This window comes from Populus trichocarpa, chromosome 8 (assembly GCF_000002775.5).
Source record: "Populus trichocarpa isolate Nisqually-1 chromosome 8, P.trichocarpa_v4.1, whole genome shotgun sequence".
Classification (NCBI taxonomy): Eukaryota; Viridiplantae; Streptophyta; class Magnoliopsida; order Malpighiales; family Salicaceae; genus Populus; species Populus trichocarpa.
This window is the reverse complement of record NC_037292.2, coordinates 8980101-8996920: the sequence shown is the minus strand read 5'-3', so window position 1 is coordinate 8996920 and position 16820 is coordinate 8980101. Positions and strand designations below refer to the sequence as shown.

The window sequence follows — 16820 nt, the reverse complement described above, 5'->3', positions numbered from 1 at the left end:
AACCAAGCATGTGTTCACGAGTTAAATTCACGCAAAGTCATCAGAATCTACCCCGGAAGCTATGAGATGTTTTCTGTTGCGGTAGAGAAATGTATTGTTATCAAGGATGCTTATGTTGTTTTACACTTTTTGGAAGGTTTTTTTAAAAAAAATTATTTTTGATATTGAATATTAAAATAATTAAAAAATAAAAAAAATAAATTTTCATGAAATACTATTTCAAACGCAACTCCAAACAACACATTATAAGACTTTGATAAGCTCAAAACTCTGATTATGAGAAGGATTAGTTCTGGGTTAACTTGAATTAATCGAATCCTTATTTATTTTATTTTCTTGAGAAAAAAAAAACCAAAACAATGTGGCGTTGAGTCTTAAAAAAATAAAGACATAGTTTTATTTAGAAAAAAACTCACTAACCTGATTGGGACGAAACCCAGGTCCGTCTAATACCAATAAAATTTAATTTTTTTTTAGATCATACCCCTCAACAGTATAAAGTTTTTTAAGATCTAAGCACCATAATGTAAAACCTTTACCGAATTCTTCATACCTAGATATTCATTCATCTACAATAGCAAACGTCTCACACAACTCTATCTCTTCAATCAACGTTATCTTCAAATAAATTAACTCTTGTTGGGCTATATATTAATGACTCGGCTTGCTCTTCACGCTATTGGCTCATTTGAATAATCCGATGAATTTCAAATTTCTTAAACAAAAAAGCTTTGGCCAGTTAATCTGATGAGTTGTTCCGTAATATATATATATATATATATATATATATAAGCAAGTGTAATAAAAAGTTTCAAGTCCAAGCCGCTCGCTTGTGCCTTGAGCACCGGTTATGATTTTACCAAAGCATACTTTTTGACCAAGACGGGCGGGCTATTTTGAGAGATGATTCGAACAGAAAATAAAAGAAAGAGCTCAGTTATAGATTTATAAACAACAATAAACTATAGATGAATAAAACAGCCACAAGATCTGAATTTGATCTGATTAAAACAATATTAACAAACCTGAACCGATAACAATCACACTAGCAGCCGAATACAAATAATAAACTGCAAAATGGTAGACCACATGAAACCCAATAAGCTACCTATACAACCACACAACCACTGTTCACTCAAAAGAAAAACCTGAAAAGGTTAGCCCAAAGTCACTATCTTCTTTTCCATCATTACGCTGATCTCTTAAAACAGAGGAATAACAGTCTATGTCAGATGCATACCGATTTCATCCTCCAGTAATTTTCTCTTCCTGAATGTACTTTCCTTGACAATTTCAGTGGAACACAGGGTCATCGGCATGCCAGTTACAATCATATAATCAATCACGGGAGAAGGGAAAAATATAGAATATAAAAAGGAACTGAAGACCAAGACCTATGCAGCTTGCATCCTGGGGTGCGGATTATTGTCATTGAGTGCTGCGTGTTAACCCGCTACGTGATACATTTCTGCACAAAATATGAGGATCTCTCTAAGACAAATAAATACTTAACCACCCCACTTCTCTTAAATACTAATTTTTATGGCACTGTTTGCCAGATGGGATAATTGAAATCATAAAGTTAATTATCGTCCAGGTAAAAAAATTTCCCTGTACTGACACCATCAGAAATTTAATCATAAACCACAAGATGCCAGATTCCTTTCCACATGGTCCTAGACAACCTTTTCAAGAATCAAATTGAAATACCCCATCAACTAAGGGAGGATATCAAAAGGCTAGTAACCAGTTCGGATATCAAAAGGCTAGAACCAGTTCTTGTGTCTACCTCAAAATTCTACTCTGACAGTCCATGGTTTACTGGAAATTCGAACCAAGAAACATACACCAGCTATTTTCCTCTACTTATGCACTCAATGCTCTAGATTTAATTTCTAAACAACAGTAAAGAACATAGCCAAATTCATAGTTCATTGTCCTCCATTTTAGTTGCTTCAAACTATATAGACAACAGGCCAGGATATTGTTGACTGGTAAAGGGCAATGTTTATTTAATTTTTGCAACACATACACATGCATAAAATTGCAAGCAGTAACAAATGGGACAAAGAAAACGAGAGGGAGGGGAGAAAGCTATTAAAAAATAGGCACAGATCTTGGTTTGGTTAAAATTTAGCCTGGTTTCTCAATTTTCTAGGCATGCCATTGTGTCAGAAAACAAAACTTAACTGTAATTCCTCAACTAGATCTCAAGCTTAAATATTTGTTACTGTAAAAAATAAAGCATGAGTCAAGCCCATAGAAACTACAGGGCCTGCTGCTTGCCATTCAATCCCTATTTGCATGTTCTTATCACTTTTGACATGAATTTTCCCAGCATGCATTACTGAAAGGATGGATTGACTTATAAAATATGACTATCTACTATATTAAAAAAAAATAGGCATGTTAAGGCACTAAAACAAGATATTGAATGAACCAGAAATTTGAAAATTAATTTTCAAAAGGGAAAAAGTTCGCAACTTATAATGCAGCTGCTAGCTCCTGGTTAAGGAAAAAAAGTAAACACCAACACAAATCACATTATGATACACTAGTTTAGTCCAATGCATGGATCCTTTTTTAAAAAAAGGAATAGAGCTCAGAGTCTAAAGCAAGTACCTCCCAGGAAGCATCTGAGTAGCACTTACAGGCCCTTTCGAATTACTAAACCGCTTTGCCCTATTCTCATGTTCTTTCTCTACACGCATGGCAGCAACCTCCTTCTCCATTACAGCTACTTCTCTTCTCATCTTCTTTGCCTCAACTTCCATTGCCTTAGTTAATGTCTCCACCTTCTTCGCTAACATCTGTAAAATCAACAATCATGACAAAATATTAACCAGAAGCATAAACAACAAGAGAATAACACAGACAAGACAAAAATATCAACCTCAATTGCATCATCCTTATCTTTGAGGCTTTGATCTTTTTCATGACCAGCTTTCCTCAAAGCTACAACCTGTTTTTGCAGCAATTCATACAATATTCCAGGGACACTATCCTCTGTATCTGCCAGTGGGAATTCATTGGGTTTTTCATCCGAGTTTCCTTTCCACGGACTAGGTGTCTCAGTGTCCTTGGTTCCATCACAAGGTTGGTTGAATGAATGATTTTGGCCAGCCCCATTTAAGAGCAATTTCCTACTCCTGTCCAATGATCTTGTGCCCCCATCAAACGACTTTGATGTTCCTTTAGCATGCTTCAGCACTGAACTAGTGCTAGAGGACAAAGATCTTGACTGAGTTCTCTTGGACAAAAAGCCATTGGAGGTCAATTTTGAGATGTTATCAGCACCACCTAAGGACTGTCGACGAGAAGGCCCATTGCTTATACCCCTTCCCTCTGGCGTGCTACGATTATTACTTGAAGACCCTCTTAGGCTCTCTTCAAGCACTTTAAGACGCAGCTGATATTTCTCCTGAAAAAGGCCAAGAGCATAGCTTACTTTCAGAACCAGGAGATAAAACAAAACAAACAGCAAAAAATCCTCAGCTGAAAAATATCAAATCCTCACTTTCAACTGTGCTTCTGACTTTGCAGTCCTCTCCGTTATAGCAAGCTTGTCACGAAGTTGCTGCATTTCTCCCTGTCATAACAGTGTCATCTAACATTGGTTAGGATTGAAAAGTGCAAGGCATTTTTGGAACGAAGAAACTTCCAAACAGAGCTTAAACAATAGAAAGAAACAAAACCAAGTTCAACAAAAACCTGCAAAAATCTTCGCTCTTCAAGCCATTGTTTTACAGGCATCACTTTGTCATTAGCATCTTTCCACTCATTTGCTACCACTGTGGCTACTCTGTTTGCTGTTACCTTTGCACGGGCCAATTCCCGGTCAAGAGTTTTTCTTTCCTCCTGCAAAACACAATAACAAGCAGACCATATTTAGGGCAGCTTACAAAGCATGCCAACCAAGAGTTCCAGCAAAATTGTATTGAGCATTACATTCATCTCCTGAACTTTCCGCTGGTAGTCCCTCACAGCATTTGCTGCTGCACCACCAGCAAGAACAGCCTCTTCCAGTTCCCTTACAGTTTGAGTCAGTTTTTCAACCTCTGCAACCTTTTGTCTATGCATTTTGTCCAAGATTTTGTTTTCTTCCTGCATGCACAAACAGTAAATAGTGCGTACACATTTTATACACTAGGGATATCAAATATCCTTTCTCATTTTATACACTAAGGAAAACAAATATCCCTTCCAACAAATTCATAAAAGAAGAATGAAGAGTATCATGCAAGCTTGCAATACCTGACAAATTTCTATCTGCTTCATTAACTCCTGGTTCTTATTTTGGAGATCATCCACCATGGAGGCCTTAGCCAAGGCAACTTGAACTGTTCTTTCAGCCTCGATTAAAGCTGCTTCTTTAGATTTTGTTAGACGATCCAATGCTTTGTTATCATCTTGAAGTTTTGCAATCTTCAAAGGAACCAACAGAACAAAGCAATGAAAAAAAAATCATAAATCAACCAACATGTGTCCATGTTGACAAAGAATCACCATTATGCTCAAGGAAAAAATACCTCTTGGCGAGCCAGCTTAAGCTCAGCTTCCAGAGGTGCAAGAATGGCTTCAATTGGAGGCATGTCATCATCCTTCTGAGCAGCATGAACTCTACGAAGAGTGGCTTCAGCAGCAAACTGAGCTGCCATAGAGGCCTTCTTCTCATCGTTGATTTTTTTTATTTCAAGATTCTGCAAAACAATATTAATTAAATTTATAATTAGTATCAAGAAAACAGTAAAAAAATAATTGAGGAATTGAAAGAGATCCCAAGTAATACTTTGCTTTCTAGAAGTGATTCCATTAACTTGAGCTTCTCATCCACCTTCGAGAGTTCATCAGTGAGCTAAGACACAAAAGAACCCAATAAGATAAAATCAGGATCAATTTGGAACACATAGACCGCTACTGAATCATTGAAAGGAAAAAAAAATCCTAAACAAAAAAAAATATAAAAGAAATTGGCATGTCCATGTCCAGTTAAAAGAAAATCCCATATGAAAAATAATTGCATGTCAGATAAATATATACAATAGACAGAACACTAAGGGACATTTTTGAGAACTAAAAACCTCAGACATCATTTCTCACGTGCATGAGTGTATTCAAGTCCATTCCAAGCACAGTTCAGAAAACAGTTCTAAGAGATGAATGCAGAAATCTAGCAGTGAAAAACAATAGACATCAATGCTAGAAAAATGATGAAACTTATGAAAAACAATGTGAGTTGAAGAAACAGATGTGAGTTAAAGAAAAACAACAAACAAAAAATGAACTTTAACAGTCAAACCAGTTTCTAGGTCAGCTTAGCAATAGAAGTTGAATAATGAATGGAAATTAATTTATGAAAAGGAAAAGAAAAGGGAGAGGAGAGGGAGAGGGTAAACACAGACAACAGAATGGCCTCCGATAGAAGGAGAGGAGATGGAACAGGTAAGAACACACAACAGAATGGCCTCTGATAACAATCGGTACCAATGCAATTTCCCCATTTAATTAATATAGCTTAACAGTATTATAAAATTACCAAGCAATTATGATATAATATCACCAAAATGAATTAGAAAAGGTTAGTATGCATGGCATATCATTCAAGGGAAATGACTGACTAACCCGACTTGAAGGAACATAAAGAACCTGAATAAAGAAAATAATATTTGACAAATAGCTATCAGGATCTACATTTCTCACAAGCTAAGCAAAATCGTAAACAAGATCATACGGGTAAAAAAATGCCATCTTCCATTAACTTCAAAGTTAACAGTTGCATCAAGAAAGTACTAGCATAATCAAACATTAATCTATATCTAAAATATTGCAATCAAAGTAACTTCAAATAAAGGAACAACTTCCAATGACAGTAAAAATCAACAACCAGTAACAAACAGATTAGCCCAATTAGCAAAATTAGTCCTTCAAAAAACAGTTTCAAACTGAACCCAGACAACCTTAAACAACACTACAAATCACGGAGATAGAGAGCGGAGAAATGACCTCCTCGACAGCCTTCTCTCTAAGTCTCTCAGAGAACCTCAACGCCTTGATCTCGGCTTGTGCTTCACCCAGCTCTCTATCCTTATCTACACCAAAACAGCGAAGAACAGAACCACCAATAAATAAATAAATGAATATCATTATTAATATAATCCAGCTCAAAAAGCAGTAGATCGAACCACATTCACACCTCTAACTTCATTCTCAAGCCGATTAAGCTCCACCTTAACCGGATCCGACCCATGAAGCAACGTCATGAACTCGTTGTCTGCATCAAAGCTAGGCCTGACCGATGCCCGCCTCCTCGACGAGCTCTTCGGCCCTTCCTTAAAAGATCCAGACACAGTAAGCGGCGTCGGCGTCGTGGCCGTACCTCCACCATTAACCTCAAGAACCGCCGTCCCCTCGCCGTAAACCCCCGCCATATCCTCCGATCTAATACTCGTGCTTACCTCCCGCTACTCACTTCCATATGCAGTAGCAAGATCCAAATGTACTAGTAAAAACAGATTCTTGTTCCAAATCTATAGCAGCTACAGATATTTTCTAGAGAGAGTAAGGAAAGTGAAGTGTTTTTGTGTTTCTCTCTCCAGGCTCACATCTGGTAATTACTAAGACTGTAGAGATATGTAGAGAGAGAAAGGGGGAAGGGAAAGAAGAGAGAGAGTTATTTTATTTATATTTATATTTATATTTTCTTGTATTTGTTTCTCTCTCTAGAGAGTGATGGGGCTGTGATTTAAATCTCGATGAGTAGATGTGTTTGTTGTTATTAAACAGTGATAAAGTGTGTGCTCTGTTTTGTGCTTTCTTGAGAAACAGAGAGGGAGTGGGACGCTTTGCTGTTATAAGACAGACTCTACTCATCAGTGTATGATAGGACAGTAAACTATGGGTAAACCTCGTATCAGTACTCTAACTATATGACATTTGCGTCTTCAGCCCTCAAACTTCCCATTTTTCCTATCCTGTCCTCCATCTATGCATATCATTCCTCAATCATATCCTTCTCTAAAAATACTTTTAGATGGAATTAATGGTTTACGGGGCTAGTTATGTGTTTTCTTTGTTCTTTTCCTGATTCATTTGTTTTTTTTTTTTTTCCTTCATATGGTTTTGTTTTGTTTCGGGGTGAGGTTTTTGTTTTAGGGTAACTGAGCGGGGTGCGTACTGCGCACATATTCTCCGGGGAGGGAAATCTAGGCAAATGGCAAGGTGTGCGTAATGAGCACGACTGCGCGTTTTAGTAAAATTTCCTATCCATGGGTTTTTAATTTTTGCTTTGCCTTGCCTACCGCTAGATTTTGGCATCCAAATTGAAAATGGTCGCTAGTTTCTATGGAAAGAATTTAGGAGGATTTGATCTTTCATTGACTTCTGAAAATAATCTAAGCTTTCCAGAATTATAAAACGAAATAAAATTCAATGCATCGGAAAAAAATTTCTCCAATATCTTTTTAAATATTCTAGAAAATATTTCAATAAAAACATTGGTTTACAGACATAAATTTTGAGAAATAGAAAAAAAAAAAAAAGGGGGGGTGGGGGGATAACATTATTTATTTTATTGTTATATTGTTACTTTGGTGTTACACCAGCCAGATATATAGGAAGAATAGATGATTAGCTTGCGAAATGCAGCTGGTCTAGTCAAAAAATAAAATTAAGGTAAGATTGTATTTTAGATGTTACTAATGTATTTTATAGTAAAAGAATTCAATGTATTGGATAATATTTTAAAAAAAAATTGAGATTATGTCATATTAGATATACATGCATTTAAAAAAAATATTGAGACAACATATTAGATCGAGCTAGTAAATTAACCTGTTAAATTCGCGATTCAGATTATAAGATCGTGATAATCTTATAAAAATAAAATCAAATTAAATTATAAATCTCAATTCCGATTTAATCTAATGTTAAATGGTTAAATTAAAAAAAAATCAATAAAAAGATTAAAAAAAAAAACATGGGTCAGCCTAAATTAACATGTCACAGAAAGCAAATAAAATAAAATACGAAATCTAATTCTCAACCAACCAAACGTTGAATGATGAAATTAAAAAAAAATCAATTAAAAACATGACAAAACAAACAACTCGAGCCAACATGGGTTAACATATTAAATTCATAACTTTAATCATGAAACCGCGATAACTCCATATAAAATAAATAAAAAATATGATATTCAATTACACCGGATCCAATATTAAAAGTTAAAATAAAAAGAAATGAGATAGTCTCAATGACAACAAATAAAAAAATAAAAAAATAAAATTCTCAAACAATATAATATATTTAATATTGAATTATAAAATTTTCTTAAAAAAATACTAAATAAAAAAATAACCGGAGAGTGGCATTGAAAAGAAAAGAAAAGAAAAGGTAAAGATAGGCAAAGTACTATTTTAGTGAACAGTACTTTATGAGCAAGGTACAGTGATTAGTCAACTGAATTGTAAACTTGAAAAAGAAATAATTGAAGAATAACATTGAAAAGAAAAGAAAAACAAGTAAAAATAGACAAAGCACTATTTCTACGAACAGTAATTTACGAGCATGGGTAGAGACCAGGGGCGGAATTAGGGGAGGCAAGCAGCCCGAGCCCCTGCAAAACATTTATTTATTTTTATTTAGTATTTAAATATAAAATAATTTAATATTTTTTATTTTAAATAAATAAACTTTTTAATTATCTTGTTATATTAATTTTGGTTTTTCTTATCAAATACTACCAGTCTGCCCCTGGGTAGAGTGATTTAGTTATGCTTTTTAGGTTTCGTTAAATTATAGCTTGGTATATATGCTTTGAAGCGTTGCACGGAGTTACAGGGGATCCTGCTTGATTCGTTTAATCTCGTGTTCGTTTTTACTATATTATTCCTTATACTTCACACATTTATACTTCACACACTCGAATAATTATTGGTAGCTGAGCTACAAATTCATCGGCTGTACATGGAATTAACCCTGACAGTAACAAAGTGAGATGGCATGAAGCAATACTTCCTCGAGAATTTTGTACTATCAACCAATCACCAGCACACAAAATGCCATGTTCCGAAAAAAAAAGGAACATTATCGTTAATTCGAAGAATTAATTAGATTTTTTTTTCTAATCAAGATTAAATGAAGTTTGAGTTTTTACCATAAAAAGAAAAAACGGAATGTGTATTTCAAGAAATCTCTACCAAGAGGGAAATTATATTTATCTTACAGTTGAGCTAAAACACAAGGTATTAATCGAAGATTAGTTTAATGTTTAAGGGCATGGCCTTCTTTTTTCTTTTCGCGAAAAAAATCAAATTTCAAGTTTAGTTATGAAAGTAAAACCCCTTATCAATTTCTTAGCCCAGCGTGAATTATATTTACTAAAAAAATATGTTAAAGAATAATATAAATTATATACTGAGATTTCACCTAACAACATAAAATATTAGATAAAAATAGTTCTTTGACATAGTATCAGAATCTTAATGACCAAGCGGTCACGAGTTTAAATCTTAACATCTTCATTTATTTGATAAAAATTAAGCACAAAAGAATGTGAATTTGTGTAAGTTTCAAGCCTAAAGAACTTTCATTTAAGGAGGTGTGTTAGAGAATAATATAAATTATATCTTGGAGTCTCACCTAATAATTTAAATTATTAAATTAAAATAATTCTTTGATAAAATAAACATGCATCATTTGCCCCCCCGGTTAATGTCTATAATTTTTTTCCCCTTGAACTGCTGCCACCCCAGGCATCGAAAATTACTTTCCTGCATATATATTTATCGCTTCCAATAGAACTAGTTCATGGTCCGAATTTTGAGTTTAGCGTGACAAAAGGCATAGTTTGTCATACTTGGGTTAGAACTCAGAGCACGATACATGGTCTGGCTTACCTCACAAGTCACAAGTGACAGTAATAGTGCAAGGGGTCAATTTTAAAGATTTTTTTGAGTTTGTCGTCTTCTACAAAAAAAAAATAAATTTAGGGCAATCGGGTCGGGTGTATGAATATGCACGTATCAATTTTGCAAAGAGTCGGGACTGAAAATTGATTTAAAATCTGTTCGTTTTTTTAAAAAAACTATATTTGAAAATTTTAATTTTTTTTATTTTAAATTAATATTTTTTTGATGTTTTTATATTATTTTAACATATTAATATTAAAAATAACTTTTTAAAAAAATTATATATATTATTTTAATATATTTTTAAATAAAAAATTATCTAAAAATTAATTACTACTACAATTTCCATGAATAAATATGTAACCTGGTGGAACGCGGTGCTGCAGCAGAGAACGCGGATAGTTTCCATGAAGCATATAAATCGATCCTGTTTATTTTTGCGTTTCAAAAATATTTTTGAAAAAATTTAAATTTTATTTTATTTTTTTCTTTATTTCAAATTAATTTTTTTTATGTTTTTAGATCATTTTGATGCGCTGATGTCAAAAATAATTTTTTTTTTTTTAAATATTATTTTAATATATTTCTGAATGAAAAACACTTTAAAAAACAACCGCAATCACAATTAAAGTTTTCAATTATTTAGCACGACAGCACGTTGGCTAGCAGACCCATGAAGGAATAGATTCGTTTTTTGCCTTGAAATGGCTCTTGTTTTCTGTCTCTCCGAGCTGTAAAATCCTTTTTTCTAGTTTAATCTTCTTCCTTTTCTCCTTGAACTTTTTCGAGAAAGATTTTGCACTTTGTTTGGCGGAGCTTGCTTTTTCCAGCAAGAATACTCGTCAAGGTAAAGAAAAGGACCAAGCAGGAAGCACCGAAGGGGAAGAAAGTGACAATGGTTTAGCTCCAAACTATCTAGAAAAAAGATAAAACGCTCCGAGGAGAAGATCTTAATTTCTTAGATGAAATAACTCCTGACTTTGCTTCTTGGCAATGTTAATCTAGTGATCTAGACTCCCATTCTCTCGGGCAATTGAATGCCCTCGTTTATCTCAACCCACCACATTCCTCCAAATGGAAATTGCTTGCACCAGATTACTTGACATTTGACTTCTCCCTCCAGAAATAGATCTTCTTTAGAGCTGAATCAAGCTGTTTCGAAATTAAAGAAACTTAAGTTCGGAATGAACCAAGTTTACCTTTCCAAGCATTATATTATGTGAAATACATCTCAAGTCTTCAGCTAGAATAATAATCACGTTACCACGATACGATGCTAGAATCTTAAGCGAGACAACAAGAGAAATAATTTATTATGGAGGCACGGGCATGCACGATAAATTTAAGAATTCATTCAAAATGGATTTATTATCTGAGTTCGAATAAACGAAAATTGATGTAATGATATTCTTTTTATGTACGGACTAGGGAATTTCAAATGGAATAAATAAATAATAGAAAATTAATATATAAAGTCGAGAATATATTGCCCATTAAAAAGCCTAGGTGTTTTAATATAATTTTTAGCTGGCTGTCAAATTCAAAATTCTCCTCTTGGAGAAAAATCACAATCCTTTTCTCCGAATTGCACACAGACGCTGGAGCTTGGAACATAAAAAATCGGTCAGATTATCTGGCACCTCAGGCCACATATTCCATTTGGAAAAGGGGACAAATTATAAACATGTCCTCAACTGCTTGATTATTTTCAACTCTGTCCCTTTGCTCCTCCTTGCTCTGATGATATCCTTGGACTCTCAGAGCATGTTCCACTCTCTCCTCTGCTGGGAAACATTGATCTCACACGTTGCATTGTAGGTGGTTGTGGTGCGGTATTCTTTTTGCTTGATTTCTAGCATCTAAAATTCTTCGTTGTTGTCACTTCATCTTTTTTTCTGTGTTTTTTTTTAATCAAATCTTGGTTGTTGAGCTATTTATTTATTAAATTTGGAACAAGGGCTAAAAAATAAATTTGGAACAGTTTAAATTTACTGCAAAAGCTAAAGATCCATCTAGTGGCCTCATATTTTAACCTCGATTTCAATAGCTCCTAGTTTGTGATATTCGACTACATATTTTTGAACTGTAACATGTTTTTTTTTCATTTAAAAAATATAAAATTAATATTTTTTATATGTTTTAAATAAATTTAATATGCTAAAGTCAATAAATAAATAAAATATATAAAGGGTCATTTTAATATATTTATAAATAAAAAATATTTTTAATGCATGGCTATAGAAAGCACGCTCTAGCCGGTGAGTTCTGGCTTATATTTCAATATCTCATTCCATGTGAACATGACTTTTCAGTTTTCACATGTACAGTAAATATTTCATGTAAATAACTGGTTTAGAGTGGCTGTAAAAATGTAGTGTTTGGTTATTTAAAAAACCACATTTTCTTTCACTTTGTTGCTGAAAAAAAAATCCAACTAATTAAGTTATTTGATTAAAAAAAAGAGTAAAATCTTTATATTTCTATCGAATTGACTCTCTATACATTTATACCAGTCTTTTAAATATATTCTTACACTCAGCAACAGTTATTTTGCAATGAAAACAAATGATACCTTAAAAAAAATTATCTTCACGGTACAAAAACGTATATTTATTATGAATGTTTCCTGCACAATCCCATCTCTTTATGTGTGTTCCCGACATTTTTCAATAAACAGGCTACCATCTTTAGTGAATTTTTTTTATTATTATTAATGTAGGTTTTGAGTCAGCTTATGCGCACCTCGACTAATTCTACGGGTCCTAAAGTTAATAACTATGTAAGTCTCCAGTGATTTTGAAATTTATGGGACTCAAACTGGTAATTTTTTAAAAATAAATTTAGAGTTTGATCAATTAAGCTATACCTTTAGAATTATATATTCAATAATTGATTCTTGATGTCTTGACGCGAATGCATTCGTTTTTGAAATTTTAATAATATTAAATTTCATTAATTTATTTATCGAATGCACTGTGGGTGCTAAAATCTTTGACATGCTCAAGGTGATTCAGAGAGCGTTCGTTCTATATAAAATAATCTACATGCAAATATTTTACTGTGATTTCTTTATTTCTCTTTTATATAAAATATTCTACAACAATTTTAGTAAGTTAAAAACACTATACACAATCAATCTCTTAAATTTATTCATAAAAAAAACTTTCCAAGATTTCATATATATTTTACAAACAATAATATATTTATGATATTGTTTAACAATTTCGGTCCTCCATTCTATTATCACTATCATTGCTACCTTAACAGTATGACTTTTATTATTATTATTGTTATTATTACTAACTTCATCACCACCAGAGCCCCAAACTTCACTAAATCGCAACAACTTCACCACCACCATTTCTACTCGCAACATTATTATTATTATTATATCAACAACCACCACCATCACATCATAATCATAACACATTATCATAAGTTATTTGCATTATAATTTTCATATCATTTCTTATTAATATTATAAAAAATATTTATCCATCAAATATTTTTTATAAAACAAGTGTCACAAGAATATGTTTGGTAATATATTTGAAAAACATCAATCTAGTATTTTTTTTTAAAAAAAACTTTGACAAAATACTTCAAAAAAACATCTTAAATGTAATGTCAAACGATGTAGTATAGTTTAGAGATTGATTTAAGGTTTGCACAAAATTTTTCCCAAAGTTGTTCGATGGTTCCTGGATATGGCCTAGGAAGAAGATCGTGGGTTCAGTCGTTTTCTCAACCAAACGAAAAAACTTACATATGTCGGGGGAAATTGATAAAGACATTTCTCGTTCTGTGCAAATTCACTACAGACCAACCTAAAATTTGATTTTCATGCTCGTTTCTCGTGCACAACAAGTGACTGGACAACTCGAGAGCAAATCATAGAATTTAGCAGAATTCTCTGTTCACGCGCATAAGATTTCTTATAACCAGGGCCAGAAAATAATTATCCATTTCTTAATAGAGCTGTTGGGCCTCGAATGGTCAAACTCAATCAGAGTACCATCACGTACAGGGATGATAAAGTTTCTCAGTTTGTTTGATTTTTATTTTTGGATTTTGGTTCTTGGTTGGTAGCACTTCCAGACCAAATACAGATTCATTGGAGGTACATGTAAAGATGACGGACAGTCCATTGCTGGGAATTTTTTTACAGGGTGTTTATTTTGGTGGTTAGACACGAGAAAAAAAAAGGGATATATAATTCACACGAGAGAATGTTAACTGTCACTGTCATTGACAGAGGAAAGCCATGCGCACCGTGTTAAGTCACACTCATATAACAGTATCAAATACTTGGCCTACGTCACGTTCACTCTACACACAGATCGTGTTCTTAATGCTAATGTTTGGGACCAGTGTTTTTTAAAAATTGATTTTTTTTTTTTTTGCTAAAATTTAATATAATTTCTATATTTTAGATCGTTTTGATATGCTGATGTTAAAAATAATTTTTAAAAAATAAAAAAACATCATTGACATGTATTTTAACACGAAAAATTATTTAAAAAACATCCGTAATCATACTGTCAAACAAGCTCAGAGCAGACCATCGTTAATTTGAAGTCTCAAATGTCCTAAAATCAAAGTTGAGACTCGGTAAAACTGAACGAGTTCGAAGGACAGTCATGACTATATTTTTCATTCTAAGTTCGACAATTAAATTCCTAAAAAAATTGTTTTCTTGGAGGGAGGGAGGGAACTGACATGACAACGAATTCAACTTCTTTGAAACCGGATTTCATCCCTTCTAGATATGTAACTGGGCGACTTCCGGCGCGATGCAGCGGGTTGTAACGTGAACAGTTTATAGAAAACTTGGAAATACTGGAAAACTTGACTGATCATTTCTTCATTCTTCATCAAGATTTTGAAGAATAAATACAGTCAGAGAAACCTGCATAGATAAAGTTGTAATTGTGATCAGATTGCTAAGACAATTCAGATAGCCAAAAGTTAACATATGGATACCAGTTGTGAAAATTGCAAATTTAATGGCTGCTGGCAACCAATCGGAATGGATTTCTTTAAAAAGAGCCGCTAATATTCATGAGACATGAGGAGTTGCCATTGATGTTCCAGAATGCATGACATATCCACCATCCTAGAATCGATAAAGAGGAGACGTAGCATCTAAAATTTTCACCCCTGGTGCAGCTGTATCAGGCCATGCCACACATAAACTATCAGATTATGCAACACAATGCTTTGGAATTATGCTCAAATCTATGGCCCAAGTTATGACCTGCAACTTGCGGGTAACATGGACACATGATTGAAGACATGAGATTTATCTAATTGGAACAGGAGGATAAATAAGGCTAGGTACATTCATTTTAATTTGTTTTTGGGATATTGATTCCCATTATTTTGAAGAACGAAAGTTATGAATTCTCCTGATTACTACAAATTTCTGGCTTTAAAGTGTTGGATTTTTATGAAACTTGTTCCAAAATGATTAGTAATTATCTTTAACCTCAGCTAAGTTGAAATGTAAATCTTTGATTTAAGTATTGTTACTTTCAAAATTGAAGGAGCAATTGAATTAGGCCATCTAGATGAGAATTGTGCCACCTTCGCCAACACAGGCTTGCACACAATTGTTTTAAAAGGGATCAACTTTATAATTAACAAGAGATCTGCATATTAACAATCAAACACATGACTAAGGACCAAAAGAGATGAGTTGCTAGAATATTTACTCTGTTTGCTTCTCATCACCTAAATTCTACATGTGTCTTTCATGATATAGTTAGACTATGTTTGAAATTCCAATGTATAAATTGATTTAATGTCATGGATTATCAGCTATACCTTCAAAACTACTGTTTTTTCTTCATAAATAAAGCTTACATGTTTATGTGGATGGACATCATTCATATACATTGATAGATAACACTCCAGCCATTGCATGAAGAGAATGCAAACCCCGATAGCAGCTGTGCAGAAAAAAAGAAGGCAGCCACCTAATTAATCATTGTCAGAAGAGTTATCACGCAGGTTAACTCAAGTAGCAGCTGTAGCTGCTCCAAGATGATTGAATCACAGTCAAACAAAACCAATAAACAATAGAGTTTCAGAAAAAAAAAGAAACAAAAAACAGAGGTAGAAGCAATTGAACTCACTACAATGAGTCCTGGGAGGAAATGATAGCAGGGCAAGAATAAAAACTCACAGGCAATGAAACCCCAAAATAAAAGCCAACGTAGGAAAGAAACCAAGAGAGAACTGAACTTTTCGGGGAGACAAAGCAACAAATAAAAACCTGGTTTTCTCTTAAAAGATAAAAAAACAGACAACTTGACATGATGGAAAAGCAAGTAACGAGGCAATAGCCAAGATGGCTATAAGAAACATGGCAGCTCCTTCCCAAACGAAATGACATGGAGTGGCAGCATTGTACTGAACAAAAATAAACAGAAGCAAACCAATCAAAACTGAAAATAATGCATTACCTGACCTTGGCACATGCACACCATACCTAGACATCCTCCCTACAATGAAGATGGAATGGCTAACCCAGAAAACCAGAGACACACGGCCAACATGTTCAATCAGCACCTCCTCCAACACAAAATGGCTTCCTGCACAACTTGCCAACTTGGTAGTGCATTTCATGGGCAATCATTCAATTACAGCATTCAAGCAAAGCCCAAGAGAAAAAATTAAACATGCCTCTCGCCCAAGCTCACTGACAGAAATTGAACTGAAAGGAATGAAAGTAAGTTGGCCGAGATGCAGTCCGGAACTATTATGATGAATAGTAGATTATCTCTTGATGTACAGTGGATTCACCGATTCTTTTAGGTTTTTGTTATGCACACGTTTGCGTGGAAATTATATTATTTTCTAGACCAAGTGTTTGCATGGAGTCCTATAATCTTTACCCTTTTTCTTGAG

General features: G+C 33.7%; 1 protein-coding gene across 1 annotated transcript; it reads right to left on the bottom strand.

The window, feature by feature from the left end:
- Positions 1 to 969: 969 nt before the first annotated feature.
- On the bottom strand, positions 970 to 6820 carry LOC7457805 (microtubule-associated protein 70-2). Its single transcript, XM_002311495.4, has 11 exons — positions 6194 to 6820; positions 6004 to 6089; positions 4790 to 4855; positions 4530 to 4700; positions 4255 to 4425; positions 3949 to 4104; positions 3712 to 3858; positions 3518 to 3589; positions 2894 to 3421; positions 2623 to 2810; positions 970 to 1468 (listed from the first exon to the last, which is right to left on the bottom strand). The coding sequence occupies exons 1-11, from the start codon at positions 6426 to 6428 to the stop codon at positions 1429 to 1431; spliced, it is 1860 nt and encodes a 619-aa protein (XP_002311531.1). The 5' UTR covers positions 6429 to 6820; the 3' UTR covers positions 970 to 1428.
- Between the last annotated feature and the right edge of the window lie 10000 nt (positions 6821 to 16820).

What these genes read in the sequence shown, in the direction of transcription:
- LOC7457805 (XM_002311495.4), bottom strand. Translation starts at nt 6,428, where the DNA reads ATGGCGGGGGTTTACGGCGAGGGGACGGCGGTTCTTGAGGTTAATGGT. An exon ending in GAGAGAAGGCTGTCGAGGAG is followed by an intron (nt 4,856 to 6,003) that starts GTCATTTCTCCG and finishes TTTGTGTCTTAG; the next exon opens with CTCACTGATGAACTCTCGAA. An exon ending in ACTCAGATGCTTCCTGGGAG is followed by an intron (nt 1,469 to 2,622) that starts GTACTTGCTTTA and finishes TATTTTGTGCAG; the next exon opens with AAATGTATCACGTAGCGGGT.